This window comes from Malania oleifera, chromosome 10 (genome assembly GCF_029873635.1).
Source record: "Malania oleifera isolate guangnan ecotype guangnan chromosome 10, ASM2987363v1, whole genome shotgun sequence".
Taxonomy (NCBI): Eukaryota; Viridiplantae; Streptophyta; class Magnoliopsida; order Santalales; family Ximeniaceae; genus Malania; species Malania oleifera.
The window spans coordinates 35,851,255-35,877,912 of NC_080426.1; the positions used below are offsets into that span (position 1 = coordinate 35,851,255).

At 35.8% G+C, this 26,658-nt stretch overlaps 2 protein-coding genes across 3 annotated transcripts in view; one reads left to right on the forward strand and one right to left on the reverse strand.

Annotated features, from left to right (window-relative positions):
• The first annotated feature begins 1,191 nt into the window (after window positions 1–1,191).
• Window positions 1,192–2,250, forward strand: LOC131166613 (uncharacterized). Its single transcript, XM_058125197.1, has one exon. The coding sequence runs from the start codon at window positions 1,192–1,194 to the stop codon at window positions 2,248–2,250; it is 1,059 nt and encodes a 352-aa protein (XP_057981180.1).
• Window positions 2,251–6,805: 4,555 nt separating this feature from the next.
• LOC131166163 (E3 ubiquitin-protein ligase At1g12760-like) overlaps window positions 6,806–26,658 on the reverse strand; it is a 30,821-nt gene continuing 10,968 nt past the window's right edge. Inside the window, exons 2-5 of one of the 2 annotated variants that reach the window (XM_058124479.1) lie at window positions 18,294–18,413; window positions 18,082–18,214; window positions 7,762–7,926; window positions 6,806–7,295 (exon numbers count right to left, since the gene is read on the reverse strand). In XM_058124479.1, the coding sequence (XP_057980462.1) occupies window positions 7,119–7,295; window positions 7,762–7,926; window positions 18,082–18,214; window positions 18,294–18,413 (595 nt within the window). In that variant the 3' untranslated portion in view covers window positions 6,806–7,118. Of the gene's footprint in view, window positions 7,296–7,761; window positions 7,930–18,081; window positions 18,215–18,293; window positions 18,414–26,658 lie in introns of both variants that reach the window. The other variant, XM_058124478.1, reaches the window with a different exon arrangement.

A 26,658-nucleotide genomic window follows, 5' to 3' on the forward strand; every position in this document is an offset into this window, starting at 1 on the left:
AATTTCTTTCTTATTTCCAAACCATGAAAGCGTGAATCCTCAAAGTATTAAATTACTATTTATTATTTCTTCAATTACATATACATATGTCAATAAGTGAAACCTAAAATGGGGTTGCTTAATAAAAAAGATTTCCGAATCAAAAGGTAGAAACAGTGGTCTTGTAATAAACTATAAATTTGTACTCAACTCATTTTTTCTTATTGATATTTGTTTCCATTTTGATGTTATTGTTTAGATGTGCATATTTAATGTTTCTGGTAGATACTTTGAGGTTAGTAAATGGAGATTGATTGATAAAATTTTTTACTAAATATTTGATATTTGTTATGATGCTATGGCATACTTCTCAAACCCTTTTTTAAGGACACAAATATAGGTGCACTCTTTCTTTTGACCCCTAAATCTCCACATCTAACCATCTTCTATTTTCTAACCTCTAGTGAGACAATGTTGCTTAGGGTTAAATGACTTAGTATTTAGTACCTATCCAAAATGCTCAAAACGGTTGCCAACGAGACGGGGAAAAAATGTGTGAGAGAGAGAGAGTGTGTGCCTTCGGCCACACAACGGCTTAAGACATCCCACAATGCCCAACCTAATAATTTTTTGTGTATGGTTAAATAAAATTGGCTGGCCTACTTGAAGGCTTAATGAAACCCACAAATTTTATTGATGACCTGATGACCATGTTGAGCTATTAATATTTGAAAACGATTTTAAAGAGTACCCTAAGTTCACCCATGAATAGAGTAGGGCACATCCTAAATAAGAATTCAAGCCCCCTTGGCATGAGAAGACATGGGGGGTGGGGGCATCCACATAAAATTAAATGACATCTGATATCAGAGCAGTCCCATGTCCATATCCATGCTGCAACTCAACCACATCCTACACCAGTTGGGTACACCTCATGTGATGCTAATTCAGGAAATTTACATAATAGCCTCATCCACAGCTGAGGTGTCTTTGTACCATTTTGTAATTACTCAATTTGTTTTAACTAGTTGCTAGAATATTCTTTGGTTGTTTACAATCTGTTTTTACCTTTCCCTGTATAAATAATCAAGATCGTGTACGGTTTAGATATACAGAAAATTAATACATTATCAAGGTTTTCCTACAGCAGCTTTCTTTTCCTTTCTCTATTCTTACATGATATCAGAGCCAGGTTTAGCGTAAATTTTTTTAATGGCTGCTGAAGCTCCCAACTCATTCAAATCCTCTTTTCTGGATTTCTCCAACCCAACCAACCCCTATCAACTTGACCATGGAGATAATCCATCTCTTCCCTTAGTCCCTGATCTTCTTACTGTCGATAACTACACTACTTGGTCGAGAGCCATGTGCAGGGCTCTTCGTGCAAAAAATAAGCTCGACTTCATCAATGGCACCTTCTCCAGACCAAGTTCCACCTCAGATCCACTCTTTGATGCGTGGGAGCGATGCAATGATCTGGTGGTTTCCTGGTTGCATAACTCCATAAATCCATCTCTCAAATCCAGCATTGCTTTGGTGGACGATCCTACTCAGGTCTGGAAAGAAGTCCAAGAACGATTCACTCAATCAAATGGTCATCGCATTTTTCAACTCAAAAAGGCATTAACAGGTCTCACCCAAGACAATGATTTTGTTTCTGTTTATTTTAGCAAACTGAAGACTCTGTGGGATGAGCTTCTTCTGTATGATCCCTTACCTGACTGTACCTGTGGCAAGTTGGTTGTTCTTCTTGATCGATATCAAAGGGATTGTGTAATCCAATTCCTTATGGGCCTTAATGATTCATACAATGCCACCCGCGATCAGATTATGATCTTGGATCCATTACCTCCCATAAATAAAGTTTTTTCTATGGTTCAACAGCAGGAACTACAACATTTCATGGTACCTAATCTCCCATCTACTGAATCCATGGCACTTGCTGTTAACCGATCTTATCCTTCATATAAATTCTCTCCTAAACCTTTCAAATCATCCAAACATGACAGACCATTTTGCACCCATTGCAAAATTCAAGGTCACACTCTTGATGTTTGCTTCAAAGCAAGAAATGCTCAACGTCCAACCTGCACCCACTGTCATATAACAGGACACATTGCTACAAAGTGCTATAAACTGCATGGGTATCCACCAGGCCACAAGTTTCATGGCAAATCCACGCAGTTTAATCCATCTGCTAATATGTCTTCTCTCGACCCAGTAGAAGAAATCTCAAATGACAAGATGACCTTCACCAAAACTCAATACTAGCAATTGTTGGCTCTTTTGAAGCCTACTGAGACTTCCATTGGTACGCATTCAATCAACAATGTCCAGGCAGATTGTTCACACCCACCCACCATGAATGGTATCTCTCCATTTTCACACACTCCTTGGTTAATAGACACAAGAGCTATAGATCACATGATCTACAGCACTTCCTTCTTTTCCTCAATAACATCTTCTGTTTCATTTGTTGTTAAGCTACCTAATGGTCACACAGCTCTTATTTCCCACATTGGTATTGTTCGTATCAATCCAAAATTAACTTTACACAATGTTTTATGTGTTCCCTCTTTCCATTTCAATTTGGTTTCTGTCAAACAGCTAATCAACTCTTTTTCTTGTTGTGTTCTTTTCTTTTCCCAATATTGTTTTATTCGGGACCTTTTGTCATGGACCACGATTGGCATGGGTGAGATGAAAGTTGGACTTTACAATCTAATTACTGCTCCAGTCCCTCCTGCAGCTCTTTTCGACCATTTTCCCATTTCATTACATAAAACCATTTCTGTTTCAGCAATTTCCAAATATGTGAATTTGATTTCTGATCTCTGGCATTGTCGATTGGGTCATACTCCCCTTTCAAAGCTTCATGTAATCAAAGATCCCTGCATTAGTAATCATATTTTCACCGTCTCTGATAAGAATCCATGTCTTATTTGTCCACTTGCAAAGCATCATCGTCTCCCATTTCCTGATAGTACTCACCAGAGTACAGCTCTTTTCAAACTCATACATTGCGATATATGGGGACCTCATTCCATTATGGCATATGATGGCACCAAATATTTTTTAACCATTGTTGATGACTTTTCTCGGTGTACTTAGATATATTTGCTTAAACTCAAATCTGATGCCAAGAAGTGTATTGAGGCCTTTTGCAATTTGATTGACACTCAATTTCACACCAAAGTTCAAATCCTTCGTAGTGATAATGGTCTTGAATTTCAAATGACTGAATTCTTCAACAACCGAGGCATTATTCATCAACAAACTTGTGTGGAAACTCCACAACAAAATGGAAAGGTTGAACGTAAACATCAGCACTTATTAAACATTGCCCGAGCCTTAAGAATTCAGTCCAACCTCCCTCTCTTGTATTGGACAGATTGCATCCTCACAGCAGCTTACATTATTAATTGCATTCTTAGTCCATTACTTTCAAATAAAACACCATTTGAGCTTTTGTTTAACAAGCTTCCCACATACTCTCACATGAGAGTATTTGGATGTATTTGTTTTGCTTCCACCATCTCCCAAAATTGCCACAAATTTGATTCAAAAGGTCGACATTGTGTTTTCCTTGGTTATCCCTTTGGTATAAAAGGCTACAAATTACTTGATCTCAATTCTAAGTCTGTTTTCATATCTAAAATGTTACATTCCATGAACACATCTTTCCCTTCTATCAACTACCTACTCCTACATCCCCTACTCTATCTTTATCTTTACCCTCTCCTTATCCCATGCAATCTGCCTCATTAAATCCTCCTCCTTCTCCTTCCTTAATTCCTCCCAACTCCATATCAGACAATTCCTCCCCTCCTTCCTCACTTATCTCACCTTCTCCCATTTCTCCCCTTCCCAAGTTACCTACCGCATTATCACCACATATTTCTTCACCTTCCACAGATTCTCCTCCCTTAATCATCCCTACTATTCCAGCACCTCCCCTCCTTCGCAGATCCACTCGTGCCAGAACAGCTCCTCATTATTTACATGACTTTCATTGTCAACAGGCCAGCTCCATTTCATCCAACCAACCATTGGATATGGCAGCCCCTCACCCAAGTATTTCTTTTCCTCTGTCTTCTTCCATTTCTTATGCACGTTTATCACCTTCTTTTGCTTTATTTTCTTCTACCATTTCTTCACAACAAAACCCCCAATCTTTCAATCAAGCTGCCAAGGACCCTAACTAGTGCAAAGCAATGGAAACTGAAATTGCAGCCTTAGAATTCAACGACACCTGGGTCCTTACAAATTTACCTCCTAGGAAATCTCCAATTGATTGCAAATATGTGTATAAAAGCAAATACAATTCTGATGGTACTCTTGAAAGGAAGAAAGCACGCTTAGTTGCTCGTGGTTTTACTCAGCAAAAGGATGTGGATTATCATGAAACTTTTTCTCCCGTTGCCAAAATTGTCACAGTTCGCACTCTGCTTGCCTTAGCTGCCATTAAAGGATGGCATTTGCAGCAATTTGATGTTAACAATGCTTTCATTCATGGTGATTTACATGAAGAAATATATATATGAAGAAGCCACTGGGATACACTAAAGGTCACCCAGGCCAGGTTTGCCGACTCCTCAAAAGTCTTTATGGCCTTAAACAGGCCTCTCGGCAATGGTATGATAAATTTTCTCAATCTTTAATCAGTTTTGGTTTCCAACAATCCAAGGCTAATTGTAGCCTTTTTACTTGCTTAACTGCTACTGGTTTCACAGCTCTTCTTATCTATGTCGATGACATAATTGTTGCTAGCAGCTCCCTTACCTCCATTTCCCTTCTCCGTAAATTTTTAAACAACCATTTACGTATCAAAGATCTTGGTCCCCTACGGTATTTCTTAGGCATTGAAGTGGCTCAATCCCCCGAAGGAATTTTTCTCTGCCAACGCAAATACACATTAGATATTTTAGCTGACACTAGCCATATTGCTTCCAAACCCCTTAAACTTCCCATGGATCAGAACCACAAATTATCAAAATCCTCTGGCCTTCCTTTGTCCGATCCCACTCCTTATTGCCAACTCATTGGTCGTTTGCTTTATCTCACCCTCACCAAACCTGACATTAGCTATATCATTCAAGTCCTCAGTCAATATATGGATCGTCCTTCAACTACTCACCTCGCTGCAGCACACAAAGTGCTTCGCTAACTCAAGCAAGCACCTGGTCAAGGCATCCTCTTGTCTGATACTTCTTCCATTCAATTCATTGGTTATTCTGATTCGAACTGGGCTTCTTGCCCAGACTCTCGCAGGTCCGTCACTGGTTTTTGTGTGTCTCTGGGACACTCTCTCATCTCTTGACGATCAAAGAAGCAAACAGTGGTTTCCCGATCCTCTGCTGAGGCTGAATAGCGGACCATGGCCTCCATCTCTACTGAACTCACCTAGCTCCAACATTTATTGACTGATCTTTCCATCTCTCACCCTCAACCAACTGAGTTATTTTGTGACAATCAAGTTGCTTTACACATTGCTGCGAACCTAGTGTTTCACGAAAGGACAAAACACATTGAAGTGGATTGTCATCTTATTCGGGAAAATATACAAGCTGGCACTCTCCGAACTGCTCATGTTTCTACTTTGTTGCAGGTTGCAGATATGTTTACCAAGTCCTTACCATCTCATTTACTCTACTTCCATCTATCCAAGCTGAGAGTAGCTAACATCTACTCTCCATCTTGTGGGGGGTATCAGAGCAGTCCCATGTCCATGTTGCAACTCAGCCCCATCCTACACTAGCTGGGTACACCTCATGTGAAGCTAATTCAGGAAATTTACATAATAGCCCCATCCACAGCTGAGGTGTCTTTGTACCATTTTGTAATTACTTAATTTGTTTTAACTAGTTGTTAGAATATTCTTTGGTTGTTTACAATCTGTTTTTACCTTTCCTTGTATAAATAATCAAGATCGTACACAGTTTAGATATACAGAAAATTAATACATTATCAGAGTTTTCCTGCAGCAGCTTTCTTTTCCTTTCTCTATTCTTACATCTAATAACTCAAGATATTTGGAAAAACATTAGAAGTAAAATATGCCAAACAAGTTGATTGAAACGTCCAAACATAGATTAGGGCCACAACATAATGATAAGATTTAGCATCCTACTAGTGAATGTGAAGGGTATGAGTATGGACACAAAACTAGATGACCAATCAAGCTTCTCTTGTATGTTATGTTCTCCAAAGCTTGTCTGAACCTTGCCATCGACGTGGCTCAAAGCACTTGGGGCATCGGGATTCAATATGGTAACTAAACAAATTAAAGTTCAATGCGATTAGAGAGGTCAGGAAAGAAAAGATTGAATTGCTCTCAATGATACTTGTGAACATCTAGGGTGGAAATTGGGAGAGAGAGAGAGTAGACATGGTTTTTTTTGCACAAGTTATTGGGCAGTGAGGAGTTGAACCAGCTTCAACCAGCTTCCATGCTCCTGTGATTTTCATTGTGGTCGTTGATCTTGTTTAGCCTGTCTTAGAATTAACTAATCGTCATACCCTTTGTACATGTTTTTCTTTTTTTCCTTTTTTTTAAGGTATAGATTATCCATTCTTCCATCTCTTTTTTTTCCTTCTATTTTATGTTTATTTGTATTCATTTTAATGTTCAAAAATATTAGTGTTATTTTGTTCAAATGAATATCATTGTTTACTTGAATTTTGACTCAAGGAGAATCAACTAGCCAACTCCCCAAACAAAAACAAAAAAACAAAATATTATATTTGAACAAAATTATTCTTGTCCTGACACCAAATAGATTGAACTTAAACAGATGAGTAGCAAGGGGAAAGGTTTGGGCTGCTATTTAAAAGGGAACAAAATACCATTAGGGCAGCCACTTCCCAGAAATTAAATGTTGGAAGTAGGGCAGAGAACAACTACCATCTAAAACACAATGCAGAATGAGTGGATTCTCCTATACAAACTGATATATGTATGTATGCAAAAACAACACAATGCTACAACACACAAGGCACCCTTGCTAGCAGCACTGTTACCAAACCAGTCTCAAGCAAGCAGTAAGTCACAAGTACCAAAGGCTGCCCTATATGCACAAAATACATACACATGAAGATAAAGGCTTACAGGTCTGCACTCGATTGTAGGACACAGGTTTCTATACTTCTTCGCTCCCACTTTGGCTCTCGCTCTTCAGTATGTTGAACTTACAGAGAGGACAGGTGGCATTAATGTACAACCATTTGTCTATGCAGGAACAGTGAAAATGGTGACGACAAGGAAGTTCGCGCAGTTCTGTTCCATCATCATAAGCACAAAGGCAGATGCAGCATTCCTACAATTTACCATGAGATTCAGTCAAAAGAGGAATTTCATTGGTGCAAATTATTTGCTACTACAGTAGTGCCTCCTAACAGGTGTTACACCAAGTATTTATTTGATTTACATGCATGGTGTAATTTCATAGGCGGTCAAATGAATTAACATCCTGATTTAATCATCTCTTTTGACTATTTTTTTTCTTTTTTTAAAACCTTTCCTATTTGTATAAGAAGGTGAAAATGTCAAATACAACTCATTAGCATTGAGAATTTTTAACTGAATTCGCACACACGAAGACCATCTTGCATGCATGCACATTGAGTGCTCCAATGCACCATGTTTATTTAGAGTGCTTGCAAAGCCAAGATAAGCCTGAGGTTTAGAAAAAAAATCATACTATTGAAGAAATTGGTGTAACCCAGAGCATCCATACAAAAACATACTTGAAATATTAGAAATCTATATAATGGAAAACTTACAGCATCCTCTGCAGAAAGAATATGCTCAATGGGACTGTCAGTGTTGCATTCAGTCATTATTCCCCCGAATGATTCTTGAATCTCACCATTAAGTTTCTCAAAATCACTAATTCTTTGATATTTGTACTTTGGCAATCGATCAATATCTTCCTTAGCAGCCCCTTCCTTTTTAAAATAGAAGTTAATCCAAAGTCAGAAGAAAAAAACTCAGAAACACAAAGCAGGAGGGATGAAGATTCATGTAGGCTAGATAAGCAAATTCATTAGACAACCCAAACAGAAAACCAGCAAAGCAAAACCCCCCACCCCCCAAAAAAAAAAAATCCCCCATAATAGAAAAGGACGCTATTCCTGACATGTTTAAAGCAAATTCTCACCTTTTATGACAATGGCAACAAAAATAACTTCCTATATTGTTTCAAGTGCCACTTAGCTAGTGTGATCAAGGTATCATTTACATTTCCGGGCCATGTGTCAAAAATTAACAATTAAATGCAACTAGAGCAAATAGCTAGCTTTAATCCTTCAGGAATTAAGTAGCAACTGCAGCAAGTTGCTTTTTTTTTTTTTCCTTTTTTTTATAGCAAAAGAAACGTATTAAGAAAGAGAGGATAGAAACACAGCCTAGAACAGGACAAGAGATCCTCAAAGCAACTACAAAAAGTTGTTGCACTTTAGCAATTACTACACATCAATGAGATCATAATCTGCATTAAAATGTATTTCCAATCTAATAGTTGGCAATCGGGTAGTGCTTTTTGTGCCTATTGTTTTCCTGACAAACCTAAAGCACGTATGGTGGAGTAACTAGAGAGGAAATTGGTTGTAATTGCCTGGTATAAAAGGAACTGAAGGGATTTTCTTGAAATTATTAAAGCAGGCATTGTATTAACTGTCATTGGGCAGTGGAAGGGTATTAAAACCTTCTACAAAATTTTCAGACTACAAAAAGATAAGAAAAGAAAAAAAAAAATCTACCAGTTGGTAAGTTCTGGGATGAAATAAACTCACAGTATGTGTGATCTCCATGTTGTAAACCTGAGATACTGAATTTGATTTCTAGATAATGTGGGTTTACATTAAGGCAAGCCAGGAGAAAACAAAGAAGAAAACAAGAGAGAAATTTTGGAGCAGAGAGAACCATTCACACAAGCCAGACCACTCTCACAAAGAAGGTATGTCAGCTTTGCAACCAACTTCATGTAATGATGTTTTGTCTTCCAAAAATGCTTCATCATCTCTAACACAATGTCACATTTGCATCCATGGGAGAATCCACTCATTTAGCTCCCAACATACCTGTCTCAGTTAAAAAGTTTAAAGCACACTTTCATTGCGACAGACTTTAAGCCTTTGACACACTTGACAACCTCAATAACAAGAAGTAACAGAGGGTCTCCAAGCCCTTGATCTGAAAAACTGGACCTATTTCCGAAGACAACACAACATATGCAAATCTTACTGTCTACATGCACAACCAAAAGCAAGCACAAAACCTGTCTCATTCCTCCCGCAAATCCCTCCCGCAAAGTGATTTGAATAATACTGTATAAAGTTGAACTCAGATAACACTTTGATGAATTTGTCAAAGCCAAGTGCTACTGTGCTACGAGCTGACTTAAGACCAAAAATGGCCTATGCAACTTGCAAACATTGCCACTCTCCTCCTCAGCAACATATCTGGAAGATTGCTCCATGCACACCTCTTCCTCTAGGTTCCATATAACATCTAATTAGTACAATGTGTCATTTGAAATTAGCTTCCAATGAGACTTAACCCAAGACAATGTCTCAAAGAAATCCATGCCATAAGTCTGAGCATACCTCCTTGGCCACCAACCAGGCTTAGTCTTTCAACAGTCAAGGTGATTATAAAATATAAACAGAAACACCTAACCATCTCTCTCTCTCTCTCTCTCTCTCTCTCTCTCTCTCTCTCTCTCTCTCTCTCTCCAAATGGCTCTCCAAATGGAATAATTATGAGAGAAGTCGAGATCGCCTGAGAATAGAAAGCGCAGATCCTGAGAAGATTTGAGGTTGACCGATGACCAAAGCAGGTCGAGAGAGAGGATAGCCCAATCATTGTGTTGGAGGAATCTCGTCGGAGAGACGACAACTCATGGTCGTGATGCTTGATCGGCTGAAGAGAGTCAACAAACCCACCTTCGTGTTGAAAGAGTCTCGCTGGAGAAGATAGACTCCTTCGAGGGAAGCTACCTTTCTGTAACTTGCACAAATGGGTTCCAAAATGCATACGCCTTTTTCTGTAAAGGCATGAAATGCAAATTGTTTTTTGCCAATGCGTACGCCCAACTCCAAAATGTGTACGCCTTTTGGGCCTTTAGCCTTTTACGCTACGCCTTGGGGCATTCAAGCCTCAAAACGCATCAAGGCGAACCTCAAAGACACCTTTTAAATCACTGGTAAAATTGGATAAACACATTAAAGAACTCAGCCTATCTAGTCATGAGAAAACTATCCACAAAAGACACAATATTGATACCCAGATGGATTCTTGACACAACAGCATACAGACTCAGCTATCTGTCTGAATAAGAGAAAATAAGTATTTACCCTAAGGCTCAACCCTAGGGTGAAAGGAACACCTACTATGCCTCCCTAACTAAGAGGCATGACATTCAAGATTAGAGGTAGAATTAAAATCCAGCAGAATTTGTTGTATTCTCATAAGAGATAAAGAACCAACGGGGGCAAGCTACTAAAGAAACACAATGTGAAAGAAATGAAGATCCATGCGAGAAGAAAAGAGAACTACCACCACTTCCATCGAAATAATATAGCCCATCTAATGCAAAGGCAGCATCAAGGATCTGCAGCCATGGGGATAAAATAGAAGAAATTGAAGAGAAGGGGAAGAGAGGAGAGAGGATTTACATGGGGAAACTCACATTCACTTCAAATTCAAATTCAACAACTTCCTACAACATGGCTTTCACACACCATTTATAAGAAAGCCTCTAAACACATGAAATGACACATGTACCCTTAAAACTACATTGCATTACAAAATGGTATATTACTAATTTATCTAAAAGCTTAAGCTATTAGGTTATGGGCCAACAATGTATATCAAGCTTTAACACTCCCCCGCATGTGCAAGCCCGATAGCGTGTCAAGAGATAAACACACGATAAATAACACCCATGATAAGGAACACAATAATTTTTTAAATACCACACAATAAACTAGGGCAACAAGACTAAAAAACAGGACCTAGTGGTAACCAGCTTTGATACCATATTAGATTACCACTTTACCTAAAATCTTAAGTTATTAGTTTGTGGGCCAACAATATTTATCACGATTTTACAAAAAACATATCCCTGGAATGCGCAAATATAACAAACAAGCCGCCAAATACACATGATAGTAACTAATTAAACTAAACATATAATAAACTATAAACTAAACCCAATAATCCTTTGGCACAACTTCTTAATTACTCTCCAACAAGGATCTTCCCAAGGTCTTGCTTCTTATCCTACATCAAATCTCCCCCAATTCAAAAACAAATTTGGCCTTGAATTTCAAAATGCTGAAGGATCAGAAGTACAAAGTGAACTTAGACTCTTTGAAAGCCAGCGCTTGAGTAATACAAAAAAAAAACCACGCTCCATTGCCAGCACCATAGACTTGAATTGAGAATTAGCCTCAATGAACATAGGGATGACAAACTCAACAATAGGAATGTAGGAGAGACTTTGGATGTCTTCAAACACATGCATTCCTTGCTCATAGAGTCTTCAAGTTGAGAAATTGTGACTGATTCTTTGTCTTGGTTTGTTAGAGCAGACTTCAAAATGATTTTCTTCCCATTATAGTGGAATACATATGTGTTTTCATGTCCTAGAGTCGCACCCAAATCAACCAACCAAGGACAACCAACAAGTGCATAGCCAATCTTCATAGGTATGAAATCACACCAAACATTATCAAAATTGTCACCCATTTGGCTAGGAACCAAACATCTTTTATAAACATGTAAGGTAGTGTTATCAATCCAAGACATCACATAACGCTATGGGTGAGGTTCTAGATGAAGTAGCATACGCGTGACTCCATTTGTAGAAACCATTCATGTAAAACCACAGGACAACTCCAATTTTCAAGAGCTATCTTCAAGTCACCTTTAATCTTGAGTATCACATAGAATTGAAACAAATTCACTTATAGAACTCAAAGATTACAGCAACAAAACCTGATTTTTTATGCTGGTAGTGACAATTTCTAGTTTCCACAATCAAAATATCCCCTTGCAGCTTAAAATATCGTGAAGAAAGCCCAAAAACTTAAAATGGGAGCAATTTCTGGCGAAACTGAAAAATGCAAGGCAGATTGGAAATTTTCCTCACACGCATTGCTGGTCTGGTGAGGGTCCTCTCGCAGTGAAATTTCAAGCCAAAGTAGATCAGTTGGTGGGGAATAGAGTGGTGGTGATGGTGTGATGAGAAATAACAGGCTGGTGGGGATTTTGAAGGGCTGATGGCTGGGGAATCTTCTGCAAGCGTGTGGAGCTTTTCCAGTGATCAGATGACAATGAAACTTAGCAGGTAGGCCTTTCAGTGGTGCCTACTGCTGATGGTAGTGGTGGTGTTGCAAGATAGTGCCTAAAAATTAAACTTTTGAAATCAGGGGCACAATTGTAATTTTTACAAAAAGTTGCAGAACAGTGCAAGCACACTGGTTTCTGCTTCTGCAGAATTTTGATGATCGCTATCACGTCGTCTCGGAGAAGGGTCCACAATGACGAGGGATAATAGTATTGAAAATTTTGATGGAGCCACCACTAACTTGTTATTTATCTTGGTGCAGTTAGATCACCTAATTACTACTCATTGATTGGTCTCTAGACCAATCCTAGGCAAAGGAACCAGTAGTCTTAGTCTACTTTACCAAAGTTGGGATCGGGAGTACAATTATGTGAAGAGAAGGTACTATCAACCCCTACACACCCATTCTATGAACAGTACCTAATTAATTATGAATCATCCCTAAATTGAATCTAGTGGTCTTCAATTAACTCCTTTAAAATAAACAAAATAAATAAATAAGCAAACAAGCAAACAAATAAACAAATAAATAAATAAAATTAAAATTAAAATCAAAGTGCGATCAAGAATTTCTAATAAGACCTCCAAACGAGGGATCTTGTTAGATAAAACCCCCCCTCAGAGCTAATACAGGTGAGATCTAAAATATCTCTTTACCATTTTTAAAATCATTACAACACGCACACACAAAATTCAAGTAAAATAATCAAATTTCAAGCAAAAATATCATTAAAACATTCCCATATTTTTTTCCAAAATTTTGTAGAAATTTTCTAAAATTTTTCAACATTTTTATAAAATTTTTTAGGACTATCAAAGATTTTTCCTCCTTTTTTAGTTTTTTTTCATTTTTTTTTTTTTAAATATCGAGCTAAAATAACTCAAAATATTTTTCTTGACTTCAAAATATTTTTCCTATTTTTTCTGATTTTTCTCTGATTATTATGATTTTTTTCAATTAAATAATATAAGAAAACAAATTAAAATTTTAAATAAATAAAATAATTAATAATAAATAAAACGGTTCAACTAAAACAAACCGGTTCAGTCAATTTGAACTGAGTAAACCAATTCGGTTCAGTCAGGGCCATGTGTCAATCTAGAGTGGTGACACGTGACAATTTTATTTTTTTCAATTTACTGTAGCAAAATGACATCAGCATGATGTCACCTTGCCATGTGGCATCACCCGGTTCCTCCCTCTTTTCTTTTTCTTTTTAAATTTCTGCAATAGGGTGACGTCTGCCACGTGGCATCATCCGAGTGGCCTGGATCATTTGACAGGGATCGCTGACGTGGCAGCAATACCGTCCAAAGAAAACACAAATTGGACAGCTGAGATTAAGCCGTGTTTCTCTTCTTTCTTCCTTCTTCACAATTCTATCTGTTCTTCTCTCATTCTTTTCTCGTTCTTTCTTTGATTTCCTCCATGTTCTTTTTCAATCTCACTTTTTTTCTCATTTTCTTGCAGTCTTAATACACTTCTTTCTTCATTTCTCTTTCAAATTTTCGTTCATGTTTTTATTTTGCAGGCTCGATCTTACACAAAGGAAATGGAGATCTTCAAATCTCCAATGCCACACCAAAATCAAGATAAGTACCCTTTTACTCTTGCTTTTCCTTTATTTTCTATTGAACCAAACAGAATTCTCGAATTTTTAAGTTCTGTTTGGTTCTGGATTGGCCTAGACCCCCTGTTTGGCCTTGAAGATGGATTTAGGCCTTTGTTTGGCTTTGGATTAACTGAGTGCTTGGAGCTCCGGCCCACTGTTGGGCTTTGGTTGAGTTTTTGGGCTCCAGCCCACTGTTGGGCTAAGCCAACTCGGGCTTTGCTCAGCCCAATTTTTTGGTTAAAACATTTGGATCTTGGTATTAATGGGCTACAAGGATTTGGGCATGATCTAATTAAAAACAAAACTGGGCTCAGGTCTAGAGTTGGGCTGAAGACTTTTGAAACATGGCTGTTGGTCAAGAAGTCAATGGACCCAGGTCCATATTGCACCCAGGTATTGGGGATTGGATCCGTCAGTGACATGGGTCGGATCAACCCGGGTTCAGAGAATCGGGTCAAAAGACCCGAATTTAATGGGTCGGATCCACTAATTGGATCCAGTGCACTGGTTCCTTTTCAGAGCATTTTACTTATTAAATTGAATACAGAAAACAGAACAAAAAATAACACCTACCCCTGATCTTCAACTCCTCCAATCTTTAAATCCCTTTCTTTTGACTTTGTCTGCAGTTCTGACTCCCAAATTCTGATCTTCAGAACCTCTGAATTCAGCAATTTCTCCAACAGTTTCCTTGAGCTTTCAATCGAAATTTGCTCTGATTCTTTTCACTAAAACTACTTGAATATCACCGTGCAAATCTCACTGTGTGCTTTCTCACTATGAAATTTCTCCCTGACATATCCTTATGCTCTCAGTATAAATTTTCCACTGTGTCCATCTCTTCTCTCAGAAACCTCTATTTATAGGGCTTCTCTCAAATTTGATTAACCAATCAAATTCAATTTAATTAATCAAAATTAAAACCAATTTGCCTATTTAAGTTGATTAATCAATTTTAATTTTTCAATCAATCTCAAGTAGCCAATCAATTTTAAATTATGATTTTCTAACTGAATTTTATTGTGCGTGTGCAGGTGCAGACATGAAGAACCGAAGCTCCTTGTCTATTTTTATTTTTTCTGTTTTTTTATTTTTTTCCAATGTAAAATTTATTTCTCTGTATTTTTTTTATTTCTCTGTATTTTTTTAATTTTTTTGTATTTGTATTTTTCATGAAATAAACATTCTGTTTTTTTTTTATATTTTGATTATATAAGGCCCCGGACAATTTGGCGTGTCTACAGTCACAAAGGGAAATAGAGGGCTGGATTGAATAGAAAATAAGGAAACAAGACACAGTGAAAGCGAACAAAATTACGGGGGAGAGAGAGAGAGAACAGAGAAGAAGGGAGGACTAAAGACAGAACAGAGAAGAAGGAAGGACTAAAGACAACAGAGAATCGGATAATAGAGCAGGGCAGAACAGAAAATTATAGAAGAACAAGAAGAAAAGAAAGAAGAAGATGCGGCGGGCAGGGAGAGAGAAGTTACAGAACATAGGAGAGAAGGAAGAAGGGAAGAAGAAGGGTGAAAGGAGAAGATGGAGGAATTGAAATGGAAGAATGAGAACATGATTGGGCTCTGACACCAAATGATGCAGGAGCAGCATCAAGGATCTGCAGCCATGGGGAGAAAATAGAAGAAACTGAGAAGGAAGGAGAAGAGAGGAGAGAGTAGATACAAGGGGGGAAACTCCTGTTCACTTCAAATTCAAATTCAACTGCCTACAACATGGCTATCACACACTATTTATACGAAAGCCAAAATCACACATACCCACATTACATTACAAACATAAACATAGAATACACAAATACTACAAACAAGCCCCCAATACACATAATAATATACTTAATTAAACTAAACACTTAATAAATTATATAATAAACCCAATAATCCTTTGGCCCAATTCTTCTTAATTATTCTCCAACAAGGATCTTCCCACCGGTCTTGCTTCTTTTCCTACATCACCATCTTTCTCCAGCCTTCAACCAATACTTCATTTGGATATCTTTAGTAACACAATATGAAGTATATAATGTGACTAAGCAATTGAGAGACTTCTGGATCACAAATAGCAGGAAACTTCGGCACATTTAGTACAGAGGAAAGAGGAACAAAAGGAGTTTGGAATCTAGCATTGGCTATTTTAGATTTTGAAACAAACCATATTCACGGAAACAGTTTTGGATTCAAATCATGCCAATCGTTGGTTGAAAATTGCTTTAACAATCCAACAAGATAATTATTTTTCAGACAAGTAAAATGTAGGCTTAACATTAAAAAACATACTTCATACCTTGACCTAAAACACTGACTTTAATGAAGATTCTAGAAGTACTAGTTGACTCACAGTAGATGTGTTAATGTAAGACAAGAACACAACAGGGAGAAACTCTTCCCAGTAACCACTTACAACAGTAAAAAGACAGAGATAAACGAACCACAGAAATACCTCAAAAATAGTAAATCCATAGTGAACAAACATTACAAGCAATGAGCCTCTTATGAGATCTAATGGTAAGATACTTGGTTTAAATCAAGCCGGAAGTCAAAACTTGTCTAATAACCATGAGATTCAATAATTCTATAAATTTTAATACTGAAAATTTTTGGAACACCCCCCCCCCCAACAAATAAGATAAGTACGTGTCTATCAAATGATCACAAAAATTTAGGTTTAAATATTGTCATGAGTGAGGTAAAAAATTCCAAATTAAGATGAAATGATCTTGATTCCACACATCATCATTTACCAATCTATTTTCTCCAAACAATGGTGATCCATTTCTTCTAATGCATGTGTGTCACAGGCCAAACTCTTAAGCTTGCCTCATGATAATATGCAAGCAGACAAGATTTGAAAACCAACACCAACACCCCCACTACAACCAAAACAGAATATACACCAACAGAACAACTGCTTTGGGAAGAAAAACAGCATCCCCAACAGGGGACAATTAAGTCCTTCCCTAACATCGCTCTCTTTTGTAGGCATCATCACTCATGACCTTCTAAATAAAGTCTAGATTTAACTATAAATTTCTCCATTTGTAAAGGCTGTGGAATGTGCTGGACAAAATGCATATCTAAACGTAATAAAAAAAAATCCACCTCCAAAAGACAACCAAGGAAGAAAGTCAAAAGGCAGACTAAAAGGCATTGCACCCTTCTATTGAAGAAGCTATTGCAAAATATATCCAACTATATTCATTATATACATACATAACATATATATTCCTGACTCGATCGTAACCATGATCTAATATGTGGAACAGAAGTTTTATTGGTCAGCAGAATAAATATGCTTGACATGCAAACACAATTAATCTAAGGTACTGATGTGATGCAAACTTCATTTAGAAATATATGACCATGTGATCTCATTCCAAAAGCACTTAAAAACTATTGAAAGGTTCCTAATTCATGATAAAACGGCCTTACGCATTTGGACCAAAGTTTTGGTAGGTACATGATTTAAGTAATTGAGTTCCTGCATCATGCTTGTCAATGTCAAGCAGAATAAATCTATTTGGCATGCTAGTGCCTACTCTTCAATATATTGATGTGAGGAACTTCATTCAAGAAAATATCAAAAAGAAAATAGGATTACCAAAATGAATTAATACCTCTCTAAATTACAGTAACTCAGAGAAACAAAGGACCACACAAACAATTAACTTCATTATGCACCTATGAGTTCAGAACTAAATGATTGGCGATTCAATAAAGCATTCAGTTCTAACTTGTATCAAAGTTTATTAGAGCACAAATCAAACTTATAACAAATTTCTAATCTCATAGTATTAACCCCTTGATTCTGTACCTGAGATGTTTCGTCTTGGCAACAAACTTAATAAGCCTGTGATCCACATCCACATAGCCGTCAATATTTAGATAACTTATTAAATACAGTGAGTCCATTGGTTAACAGATTCAGTTACCGGTTTCCCTCAACAGACTAAAACTTATCATGTGATACAAGCAAACTGAACATTTACAACAATAACAACAAAATGCAAAATAGAAATTTCTCAATTGCAACTGAATTGAAAATGTCCAAAAAGAGAATGCTAAACAATGGAACCTTCTATTGCAATCCACAAAAAAGCATAAATATATTTGTAGTGAATTACCTGATCTGCTACAGCATATAAGATTGCAATTATGCACGGAAGACAGCAGCAAACGGCAATACCAATCAAACATGCCACAACAACACAGATAACCACAAAGAACACATCAAATGCCAAAAATGTGATGCAAAGCCTGCATATAAAGAACCATGTCTAAGCAACACAGGACATTCCAAAAACACTTCCAATTAAAAAAGACATGTTCAACAAACCAGTAGAGTTGGGGGGAGTCCTGGGTTAAGCTTTCGCCAGCGGCAGAAACCCAATAGAACCCAATAATCCACCAAATAAATGAAAACATTGTATTTGCAGACTCCAGATGCTTTGCAACACTGCAGCAATAAACAACTATGATATTATATTCTTTCTTCCTTTCTTTCTTTCATGAATAACAAACAAGCAGAATTCATTCGTCTCCCTAGACAAAATCAAGCTACCAAACATATTGCCCGTTGTAAATGCAAAAAATTACTGCTATGCTCTAGATTATGAAACTGATGACCAACATCAAAATGCACAATTTTAAATTAATTATTAATTAAATTACGTCTGCATTCTTGCAAGAGTTCAAGATGGGTAATGCATGTCGGAATTGGATGTAGAGACATGTGGCTATCCATCCAAGCTCAAAACAACTTCTTAAATGGACTCACAGCAACAACTCAAGCAATCAGACCACTGTGCAATAATTTTATTTTTTTTTTCATTTAAAGCACCCATTTATCCCAAAAAAATATTTTTAAAAAATAAAATTGTTCTTTTTCCTAAATCAGTAGAACATAATCTGTGCAATTGAACATAACCACAATAAAGTTAGAAACGATCGCATGAGATTAGGCTTGAAAATTAGTCAAATTGGAATTTCACAAGTAAAATTAATGTAAACTGCTACTAGAAGCAGCTGCTGCAACTGAATTGTGAGAAGGAAGGCAACGTGTGTGCATTCATGCTCCTAAGCTGCTTGCATAGCAGCGTAGGAACAAGACGTTGTTGGTAGACAGCCAGAAACCAACACATTCACATGTCAAAAGAGTTTGAAGGAGTGAGCTCTTTTAAAGAATTTTTGTACCTACTCAAGCAAGCGGGGACCAAGAAATTAGGTGTATTCATCCTAGTGAAGCCAAGTCCAAATGAAGATTTTAAAAAGGAAAGTGGTCTGAGACCCTTCATAAGAAAAAACAGAAAGCCAATCACCACAAAAAACTTCTGGCAAACATGAACATGTTTAGAGAGGGCTCAAACACACCCAGTAGAGGCATGCTCTCAGAGATATGGTAACAAGATAAATCAACTTAAATGGAGGTGAGTTCAAAGGGGCGAAGGAAAAAACATTGACATCACTTTATATGGAGTTTGAAGGAGGACAAAGTGGAATTGGCAAAGTAAGTGTTTAAAGAAAGGAAAGAATTCCACATTCCCCACGCTAAGAGTATGGCTTTAAAGGGAAACTTAATGCAAGATGAAAGCATACATAACAAATGATAGAAGTGGCTGGGACAATCAATCAAATTCCCATTCAGACTTTGACGTTTCATCCCTTGCTTTTGCTGGGTGATGTTCCATCCATGAAGTGGGATCCACTTTATCTTGACATAGAAATTTGTTCTTTAAGAGTGTAAGTTAGGAGCAAGAAGAGGAAGAAAAGCTTAAATTTTTCTTCACCATTTCTGCATCTTTGAATCAATACCAATCATTTTAAGCCCAACTTTATGAAACTTCAGCATTCTGCTACTGGTGATAGAATTTTATTTCTACTGGTCCTTGAACATCCTTCAACATTCTTGTTTGCTTGCTGCAAATACCACTTGGTGAGGCCTTCTCTTGGTGCTCTGGTCGAAATCCACCTTAGGATGAAGAATATTATTGTTATTCATGAGTTTGCATACCCCCATATATGTTGTTGACTGCTGATCTCCAGCTTCCTAGAAAGACTTCACTTGTAACCTCATTATGATGTAGTGGAGGAATGTGCAGACCTTGATCTCATTTTTCCCACCACTTTGGAGGGTTTTGCACATAAAAAGTGCTTGTCTGTTGTGGGTTGACTCTTGCTATTTTATTACAGTTGTTCATGTGTTTGATTTCTGTAGCTTGATTGCTGGGTGGGTCATTCTTATTCCCATTTGATTTGCACAAAAAAGGGTAGACCCCCATTTTCTTGGGCTTGATATTTTTCGTCACCCCAACAGCTATAGTTCCTTTTCCAACTAAAGAGAAGATGAGGTTCTTGAATGCAGTCCAATCAGCGTGAGACCCAATTCTACTGACTTTGAAGTACAGGGATACCAAGAACAGGTATCCGGAAGGGTTCTGTGTAGACATGTTAGGGTATGGGTCAAGGTGGGACGGGTCATTAGTGACCCTTTTAACCATTTACAAATGAGACAACCCACTTAACCAATGAATTTTAAAGCATGTGAAGCCAACTGCAGGATACTGAGTAGAACTTATAGCTTCAAACATTCCCGCTGCCACATCTTCATACCATCCTTGAGGGTTATTTTATAAATATCCTAATTATAGTAGTAATTACGTAATTATGTAGTTGAATCTCAAATGATAGGTGTAGTAAATATTATAACTATGTACCCATATAATTACGTACATATCTAAACTGAATCAATTACATAATAATGTACATGCATATTAGTTATTGTGGATAACTGAACCAAACCAATCATGTACACACATAATTACATAATTATGCACATATTCAAACACTGAGCTGTCCATAATTACAAAGTTATGTTTATAGATTTCTGAATTATAGTATTGATTAAGTAAATATGTAGTTTAATTTCAAATGCCAGATGTATTCAATAGTATAATTACTTAAATACATATTTACATACATATTTAAACCAAAACAATTACATAATTAAATACATGCATATTATTGGTTTGGGCAACTGAACCAAACCAATTACGTACATACATAATTGTGTAATGATGTACATATTCAAACCGAATTGTCTACAATTACAATATTATATACATTGATTTCCAAATTATAATATTAATTATGTAAATATATAGTTTAAATCCAAATGATAGGTGTAGCCAATACTATAATTAGATGCCTACATAATTAGGAACATATCTAAACCAAATCAATTATGCAATTACATATATGCATACACATTCATTGGTTTGGACGACCGAACCAAACCAATTTTGTACATATATAATTGTGTGATTACATACAAACTCAAACCTCCATAATTGAAAATTTATGTACATAGATTTTCGAATAATAGAATTAATTACTTATGTAGTTTAATTCCAAATGATAGGTGTAGCCAATATTATAATTACATACCTACATAATTATGGACATATCTAAACCGAATTAATTATGTAATTATATACATGCATGCATGTTAATTGGTTTGGATAGCCGAGCCAAACCAATTACCTTCATATATAATTGCTTATACATACATATTTGAACTGAATTGTCAATAATTAAAAAATTATGTACATAGATTTCCAAAAAATAGTGTCAATTACATAATTTTGTAGTCTAATTTCAACTTATAGGTGTATTTAATACTATAACTACATACCTACATAATTAGGAGCATGCCTAAACCAAATCTATGTAATCACGTACATGCATACATACTAATTGGTTTGGTAACCTAACCAAACCAACATACATATATAATTAAGCAATTACGTACATATGCGAACTAAAATTGTCCATAATTACAAAATTACATATTGTCTCTAATTACAAAATTACATACTTAAATTTTCGAATAATAGTATTAATCACATAATTATGTAGTCTAATTTTAAATAATAAGTGTATATTGAACCAATTATGTAATTACATACATGCATGCATATTAATTGATTCGGATGACTGAACCATATCAATTGCACACATAAATAATTATGCAATTACATAAATATTTGAATCAAACTGTCATAATTATGTACGTACATAGATATCCAAATTATAATATTAATTATGTAATCATAGTATAGTTTTAAACGTGGTGCATTAAATAAATGACTACTACAATTAACTCAATTGGAAATTTAAATGGGTTGATGGACTAAGTGAGCACGCCCATTACAACCCTTTTTAAAATTTTTGGGTCTAAATGGATTACCCATTTATAACCCATATAATTTATATGGGTGTACCTTAACCTATTTATATATGGTAGGTATGGGTGGGTTAATGGGTATGGGTTGTAATTATCATCACCAATTCTGTGCAAGGTGAAAGATATTAATATCAACAAAGGTCTCATTTGAAGACTTTGAAGAAAAGATCTTCGGTCTCCTCAAATAAACAAGAAGTTGGTAGTGGGATCAAGATAAACAAAAAGCTGTGAAGACAGAAAGAACTTGGTATGAAATATGGAAAAAATAAAATAAAAGCATGGGAAGCTTTGAAAAGTATAAAAAGGCAAAAAAAGAAAAAATGCAAAAAAAAAGGTCGTTAGTGAGCATATAATAATTAATATGCTAGATCAGATACAAAAAATGGGGAATGAGACATACGTAAACTTGTTAGAGAAAGAGAAAGAAAGAGGAAGGACTCAAGGAGTGTAAAATGCTTAAAAAATAAGGATGATAGTGTCTTGGTTAAAGAAGAAGACATAAAAGAAAGATGTCAAAGTTACTTCAGTAAACTATTTAATAAAAACCAAGGAGAAGGCTTAAACTTAGAATTGAAAAGTGAGAAAAAAGCTAATGAAGTTAAGTTTGCATTAAAAAAATGAAAAAACGGAAAACATATAGGGTTGGATGACATCCTAATTAAAGTTTGGAATTGCCTAGCTGAAAATGGAATCATATAGTTAGTTAATTTATTTAACACAATTATAAAAAGTTAAAATTGTAATAACTGTCGTGAAAAATTAAACTTATGAGTCATATAATGAAATTGTAGGAAAGGGTAGTAATTGAACAAAGACTAAAGTCAGAAACGAATGTCTCAAAAAATCAATTTGGTTTTATGGCTAGGAGATTGGCTACAGAAACTATATATCTTTTATGAAGATTAATGGAAAGTTTAGGGAAAGAAGATATGGGCTTGCACAGTATTTATTGACTCAAAGATCGCCTATGATAGGGTACCTAGAGAAGTTCTATGGTGGGTTTTAGAAGAGAGAGAGTATATGAAGTGGGTATACTGTCAAATACCAGAGATATTCTGTTCTGGTATTTCTAGTGATGCTGTGCAGGAAATCTCTAATATCCTTGGTATAAAATAAGGCACTCGTCCAGTCCATTATCTGGGTCACCCTTTGTTAAAAAATTTTAAAAAAATTAAATAAAAAAAATTGAGCAAGATGAATTGTGATATTCTAGTTGAGAAAATTTCACCTAGAATATATTTTTGGTCACATAAATTCTCATCATTTTCTGGCAGATTGCAATTAATCAAATCTACTCTTCAGAATACTCAAGCTTATTGGGCAGTAGTATTTTTTTTTTCCTAATTCAGTGATTCAAAATCTAAAAAGATGCTTCAAGGCTTTTTTTTTCCCGGAAAGGTAATGATTGGAATTCAATGGGAAGTAAAGTAATATGGAAAGAAATCTGTTGTCTAGAGGCTGAAGGTGGACTTGGCTTGAAATCCTTATCTGATCGGAAACAGATCACAGCTATAAAGCTCTTATGGTGCATAATTTCTTCAGAGGACTTTTTGTGGGTTATATGGATTCACACAGTAGAAGCTAAAGAGGAATAGTATTTGGGCAGTCGTAAGACAAATCTAAACAGTTCAAACACTTGGAAAAAATTCTAAAGGTCACACATTTAGCTTACAGATGGTTCAAAATAAAGATTGGAAAAGGTAAAAAACTTTCTGTTTTTATGACAACTGGATGCCTTGATCTTCTCTTCTTGTTGACTTTAAGGACCATTTTCCATTGAACTGGGTATTCCACGTAATGCAAAGATTGCTGAATTCTATAAAAATGGATGACGCAGCTGGCCAAGCAGACTGCCTTTAACATTAGCAGACATTTGCAACTCTTGGAATACAGAATTAGATTGGCTCTCTTCATTGGGAAAGGAAAGGAAAAAATGACAGTTTGAGGCTAATCTGACTGCAATTATTTATCAAATCTGGAGAGCAAAAAACTCTGTTATATATGATCAAGCTATTTCCAATCCTGAAACTATAATCTGCAAGATTAAGCAAGATGTTAAACTTAGATTAGGCAGCTTGTGAAGGAGTTTTTCTAGCTGTTCTGTTCAGGGCTGTTCGAACAGCTGGTTTTTGTTTTTAGTTTTTGTTTGTGTAGCTGTTTTCGTTCTTGTTTTGCCTGTGGCCTGGAGCAGAGGCTTTTGTTGTTTTTATTTGTTATGTACCTTTTTTTTTCCTTGTGCTAATATCTTCAGCATACCTTCTTGCAAAAAATGCAGTAGGTATACTAATGTCATTAAGGATATGTACGATAGAATAATGACTAGGATTAAGACCACAAGTGGAGAGTCTAGGGAATTTCCAAACACAATAGGTGCATATCAAGGAGCTGCTTTGATTCCTTACCTTTTTGCATTAGTGATGGATGAGCTTTCTAGGAATATCCAAAATAGGGTAGGAATTATTGTAAACAAAAACTTTAAAGATAGCTTTGTAGATGCAAATAGAGTAGGGGATAGAATTATAAAAATCAAGATGGTCTTAGGCCAAGAGATAATAAATATCATTAGTGTTTATGCTCCTCAAGTAGGTTTAGCAGAAAATCTTAAAAGACAATTGGGGGAAGATATGGATATGATTATACAAGGCATATCAGGGATTGAGAAAATATTCATAAAAACATATCTAAACGGATTCATTGGAAGAGATAATAAAGGTTATGAAAGGATACATGAAGGATATGAATATGGAGACAAAAATGAGCCTAGGGATATGATCTTAGACTTCATTGTGTCATATGATTTTATTACAATGAATATTTGCTTTAAGAAAAGAGAATAACACTTAATAACCTTTAAAAGTGGACAAAATAAAAATCAAATAGATTTTTTTTAACTAGTTGGGTAAGTCGTTTATCATGTAAGGATAGTAAAGTTATCCCAGATGAAAGGATAACCATACAACATAAAGTTTTAATGTTAGATATATGTATTAAAAAATGGAAGAGAAAGGATAAAATAAACTAGTATAAGAAAACTAGGTGGTGGAACCTAAAGGGAGAAAATATAATAAAATTTAAAGATAAAATGATCAAAGATGGTGATTGTACTATAGAGGATGGTATGGATACAAATACTCTTTGGAGTAGGATAGTCAGCTTTATTAAAAAGATAGTAAAAAGGATTTTAGGTGAATCAAGAGGAAGATTCTAAAAAATATCAAAGGAAGTTGGTGGTGGGATCACGATGTCCAAAAAGCCATAAAAACAAAAAGAATTTGTTATAAAATAAGGCAAAAATGTAGGAACATGGATAATTTTGGAAAGTATGAAGATGCCAAAAAAGATGCAAAAAAAGTCGTTAGTAGTTAAACATGGATCATTTAATAATTTGTATGACAAATTAGATACAAAAGAATGGGAAAGAAATATATTTAAACTTACTAGAGCTAGAGAAAGAAAGAATAAGGACTTAGGTAAAAGTGAGGATGATATTGTCTCGGTTGATGAGGAAGAAATAAAAGAATGATGGCGAAGTTACTTTAGTAAGCTACTTAATGAAAACCAAATAGAAGGCTTAAACTTAGAAGTGACAAATAAGGAAAAGACTAAAAATATGAGATTTTTCGCAAGATTAGAGTTAACAAAGTTAAGTTTGCCCTAAAAAAATGAAAAATGAAAAAGTTACAAAGACTCGAGAACATCCCAATTGAAGTTTGGAAATGTTTAGATGATAACAGAATTATATAATTAACTAATTTATTTAACGCAATTATAAAAAACAAAGAAATGTCAAATAAATGGAGGAAAAACACTTTAATACCTATATACAAAAAATAAGGAGGTATTCAAAATTGTAATAACTATCATGGAATTAAACTTATGAGTTATACCATGAAAGAAGAAATAAATAGCACTTGTAGATTTCGATACCTTGGATCTATTATGCAAGCTGAAGGAGAAATTGAAGATGATGTAATGCATAGAGTTAAAGCAAGTTGGGTAAAATGGAGAAGTGCTTCAAGTGTGCTTTGTCATCATAGAATACCCTTAAAATTGAAAGGGAAGTTTTATGGGACAGTTATAAGACCAGCTATGTTATATGGATCGGAATGTTGGGCGACGAAGAAATATAATATCCAAAAAGTAAAAGTTGCCGAGATGAGAATGCTTAGATGGATGAGTAGTATAACATTGAAAGATAAATTAAGGAATGAACATATTTGTGGTAAGTTAGGTGTAGCTTCTATAGAAGATAAGAGAGGGACGACTCATATGATATGGACACTTGCAACGTAGGCCACATAGTGCACCTGTGAGGAAGAGTGAGTTAGTTACTGTGGAGGGCAATAGAAGGGGTAGGGATAGACCTAAAATAATTTGGGAGGAGATAGTGAGTAAGGATTTAATATCCTTGAATCTATCAAAAGAAATGGTCCATGATTGCATAAATTGGCGGAAAAGG

Coding starts and splice junctions, on each gene's coding strand:
- LOC131166613 (XM_058125197.1), top strand. CDS start 1,192: ATGGCTGCTGAAGCTCCCAACTCATTCAAATCCTCTTTTCTGGATTTC.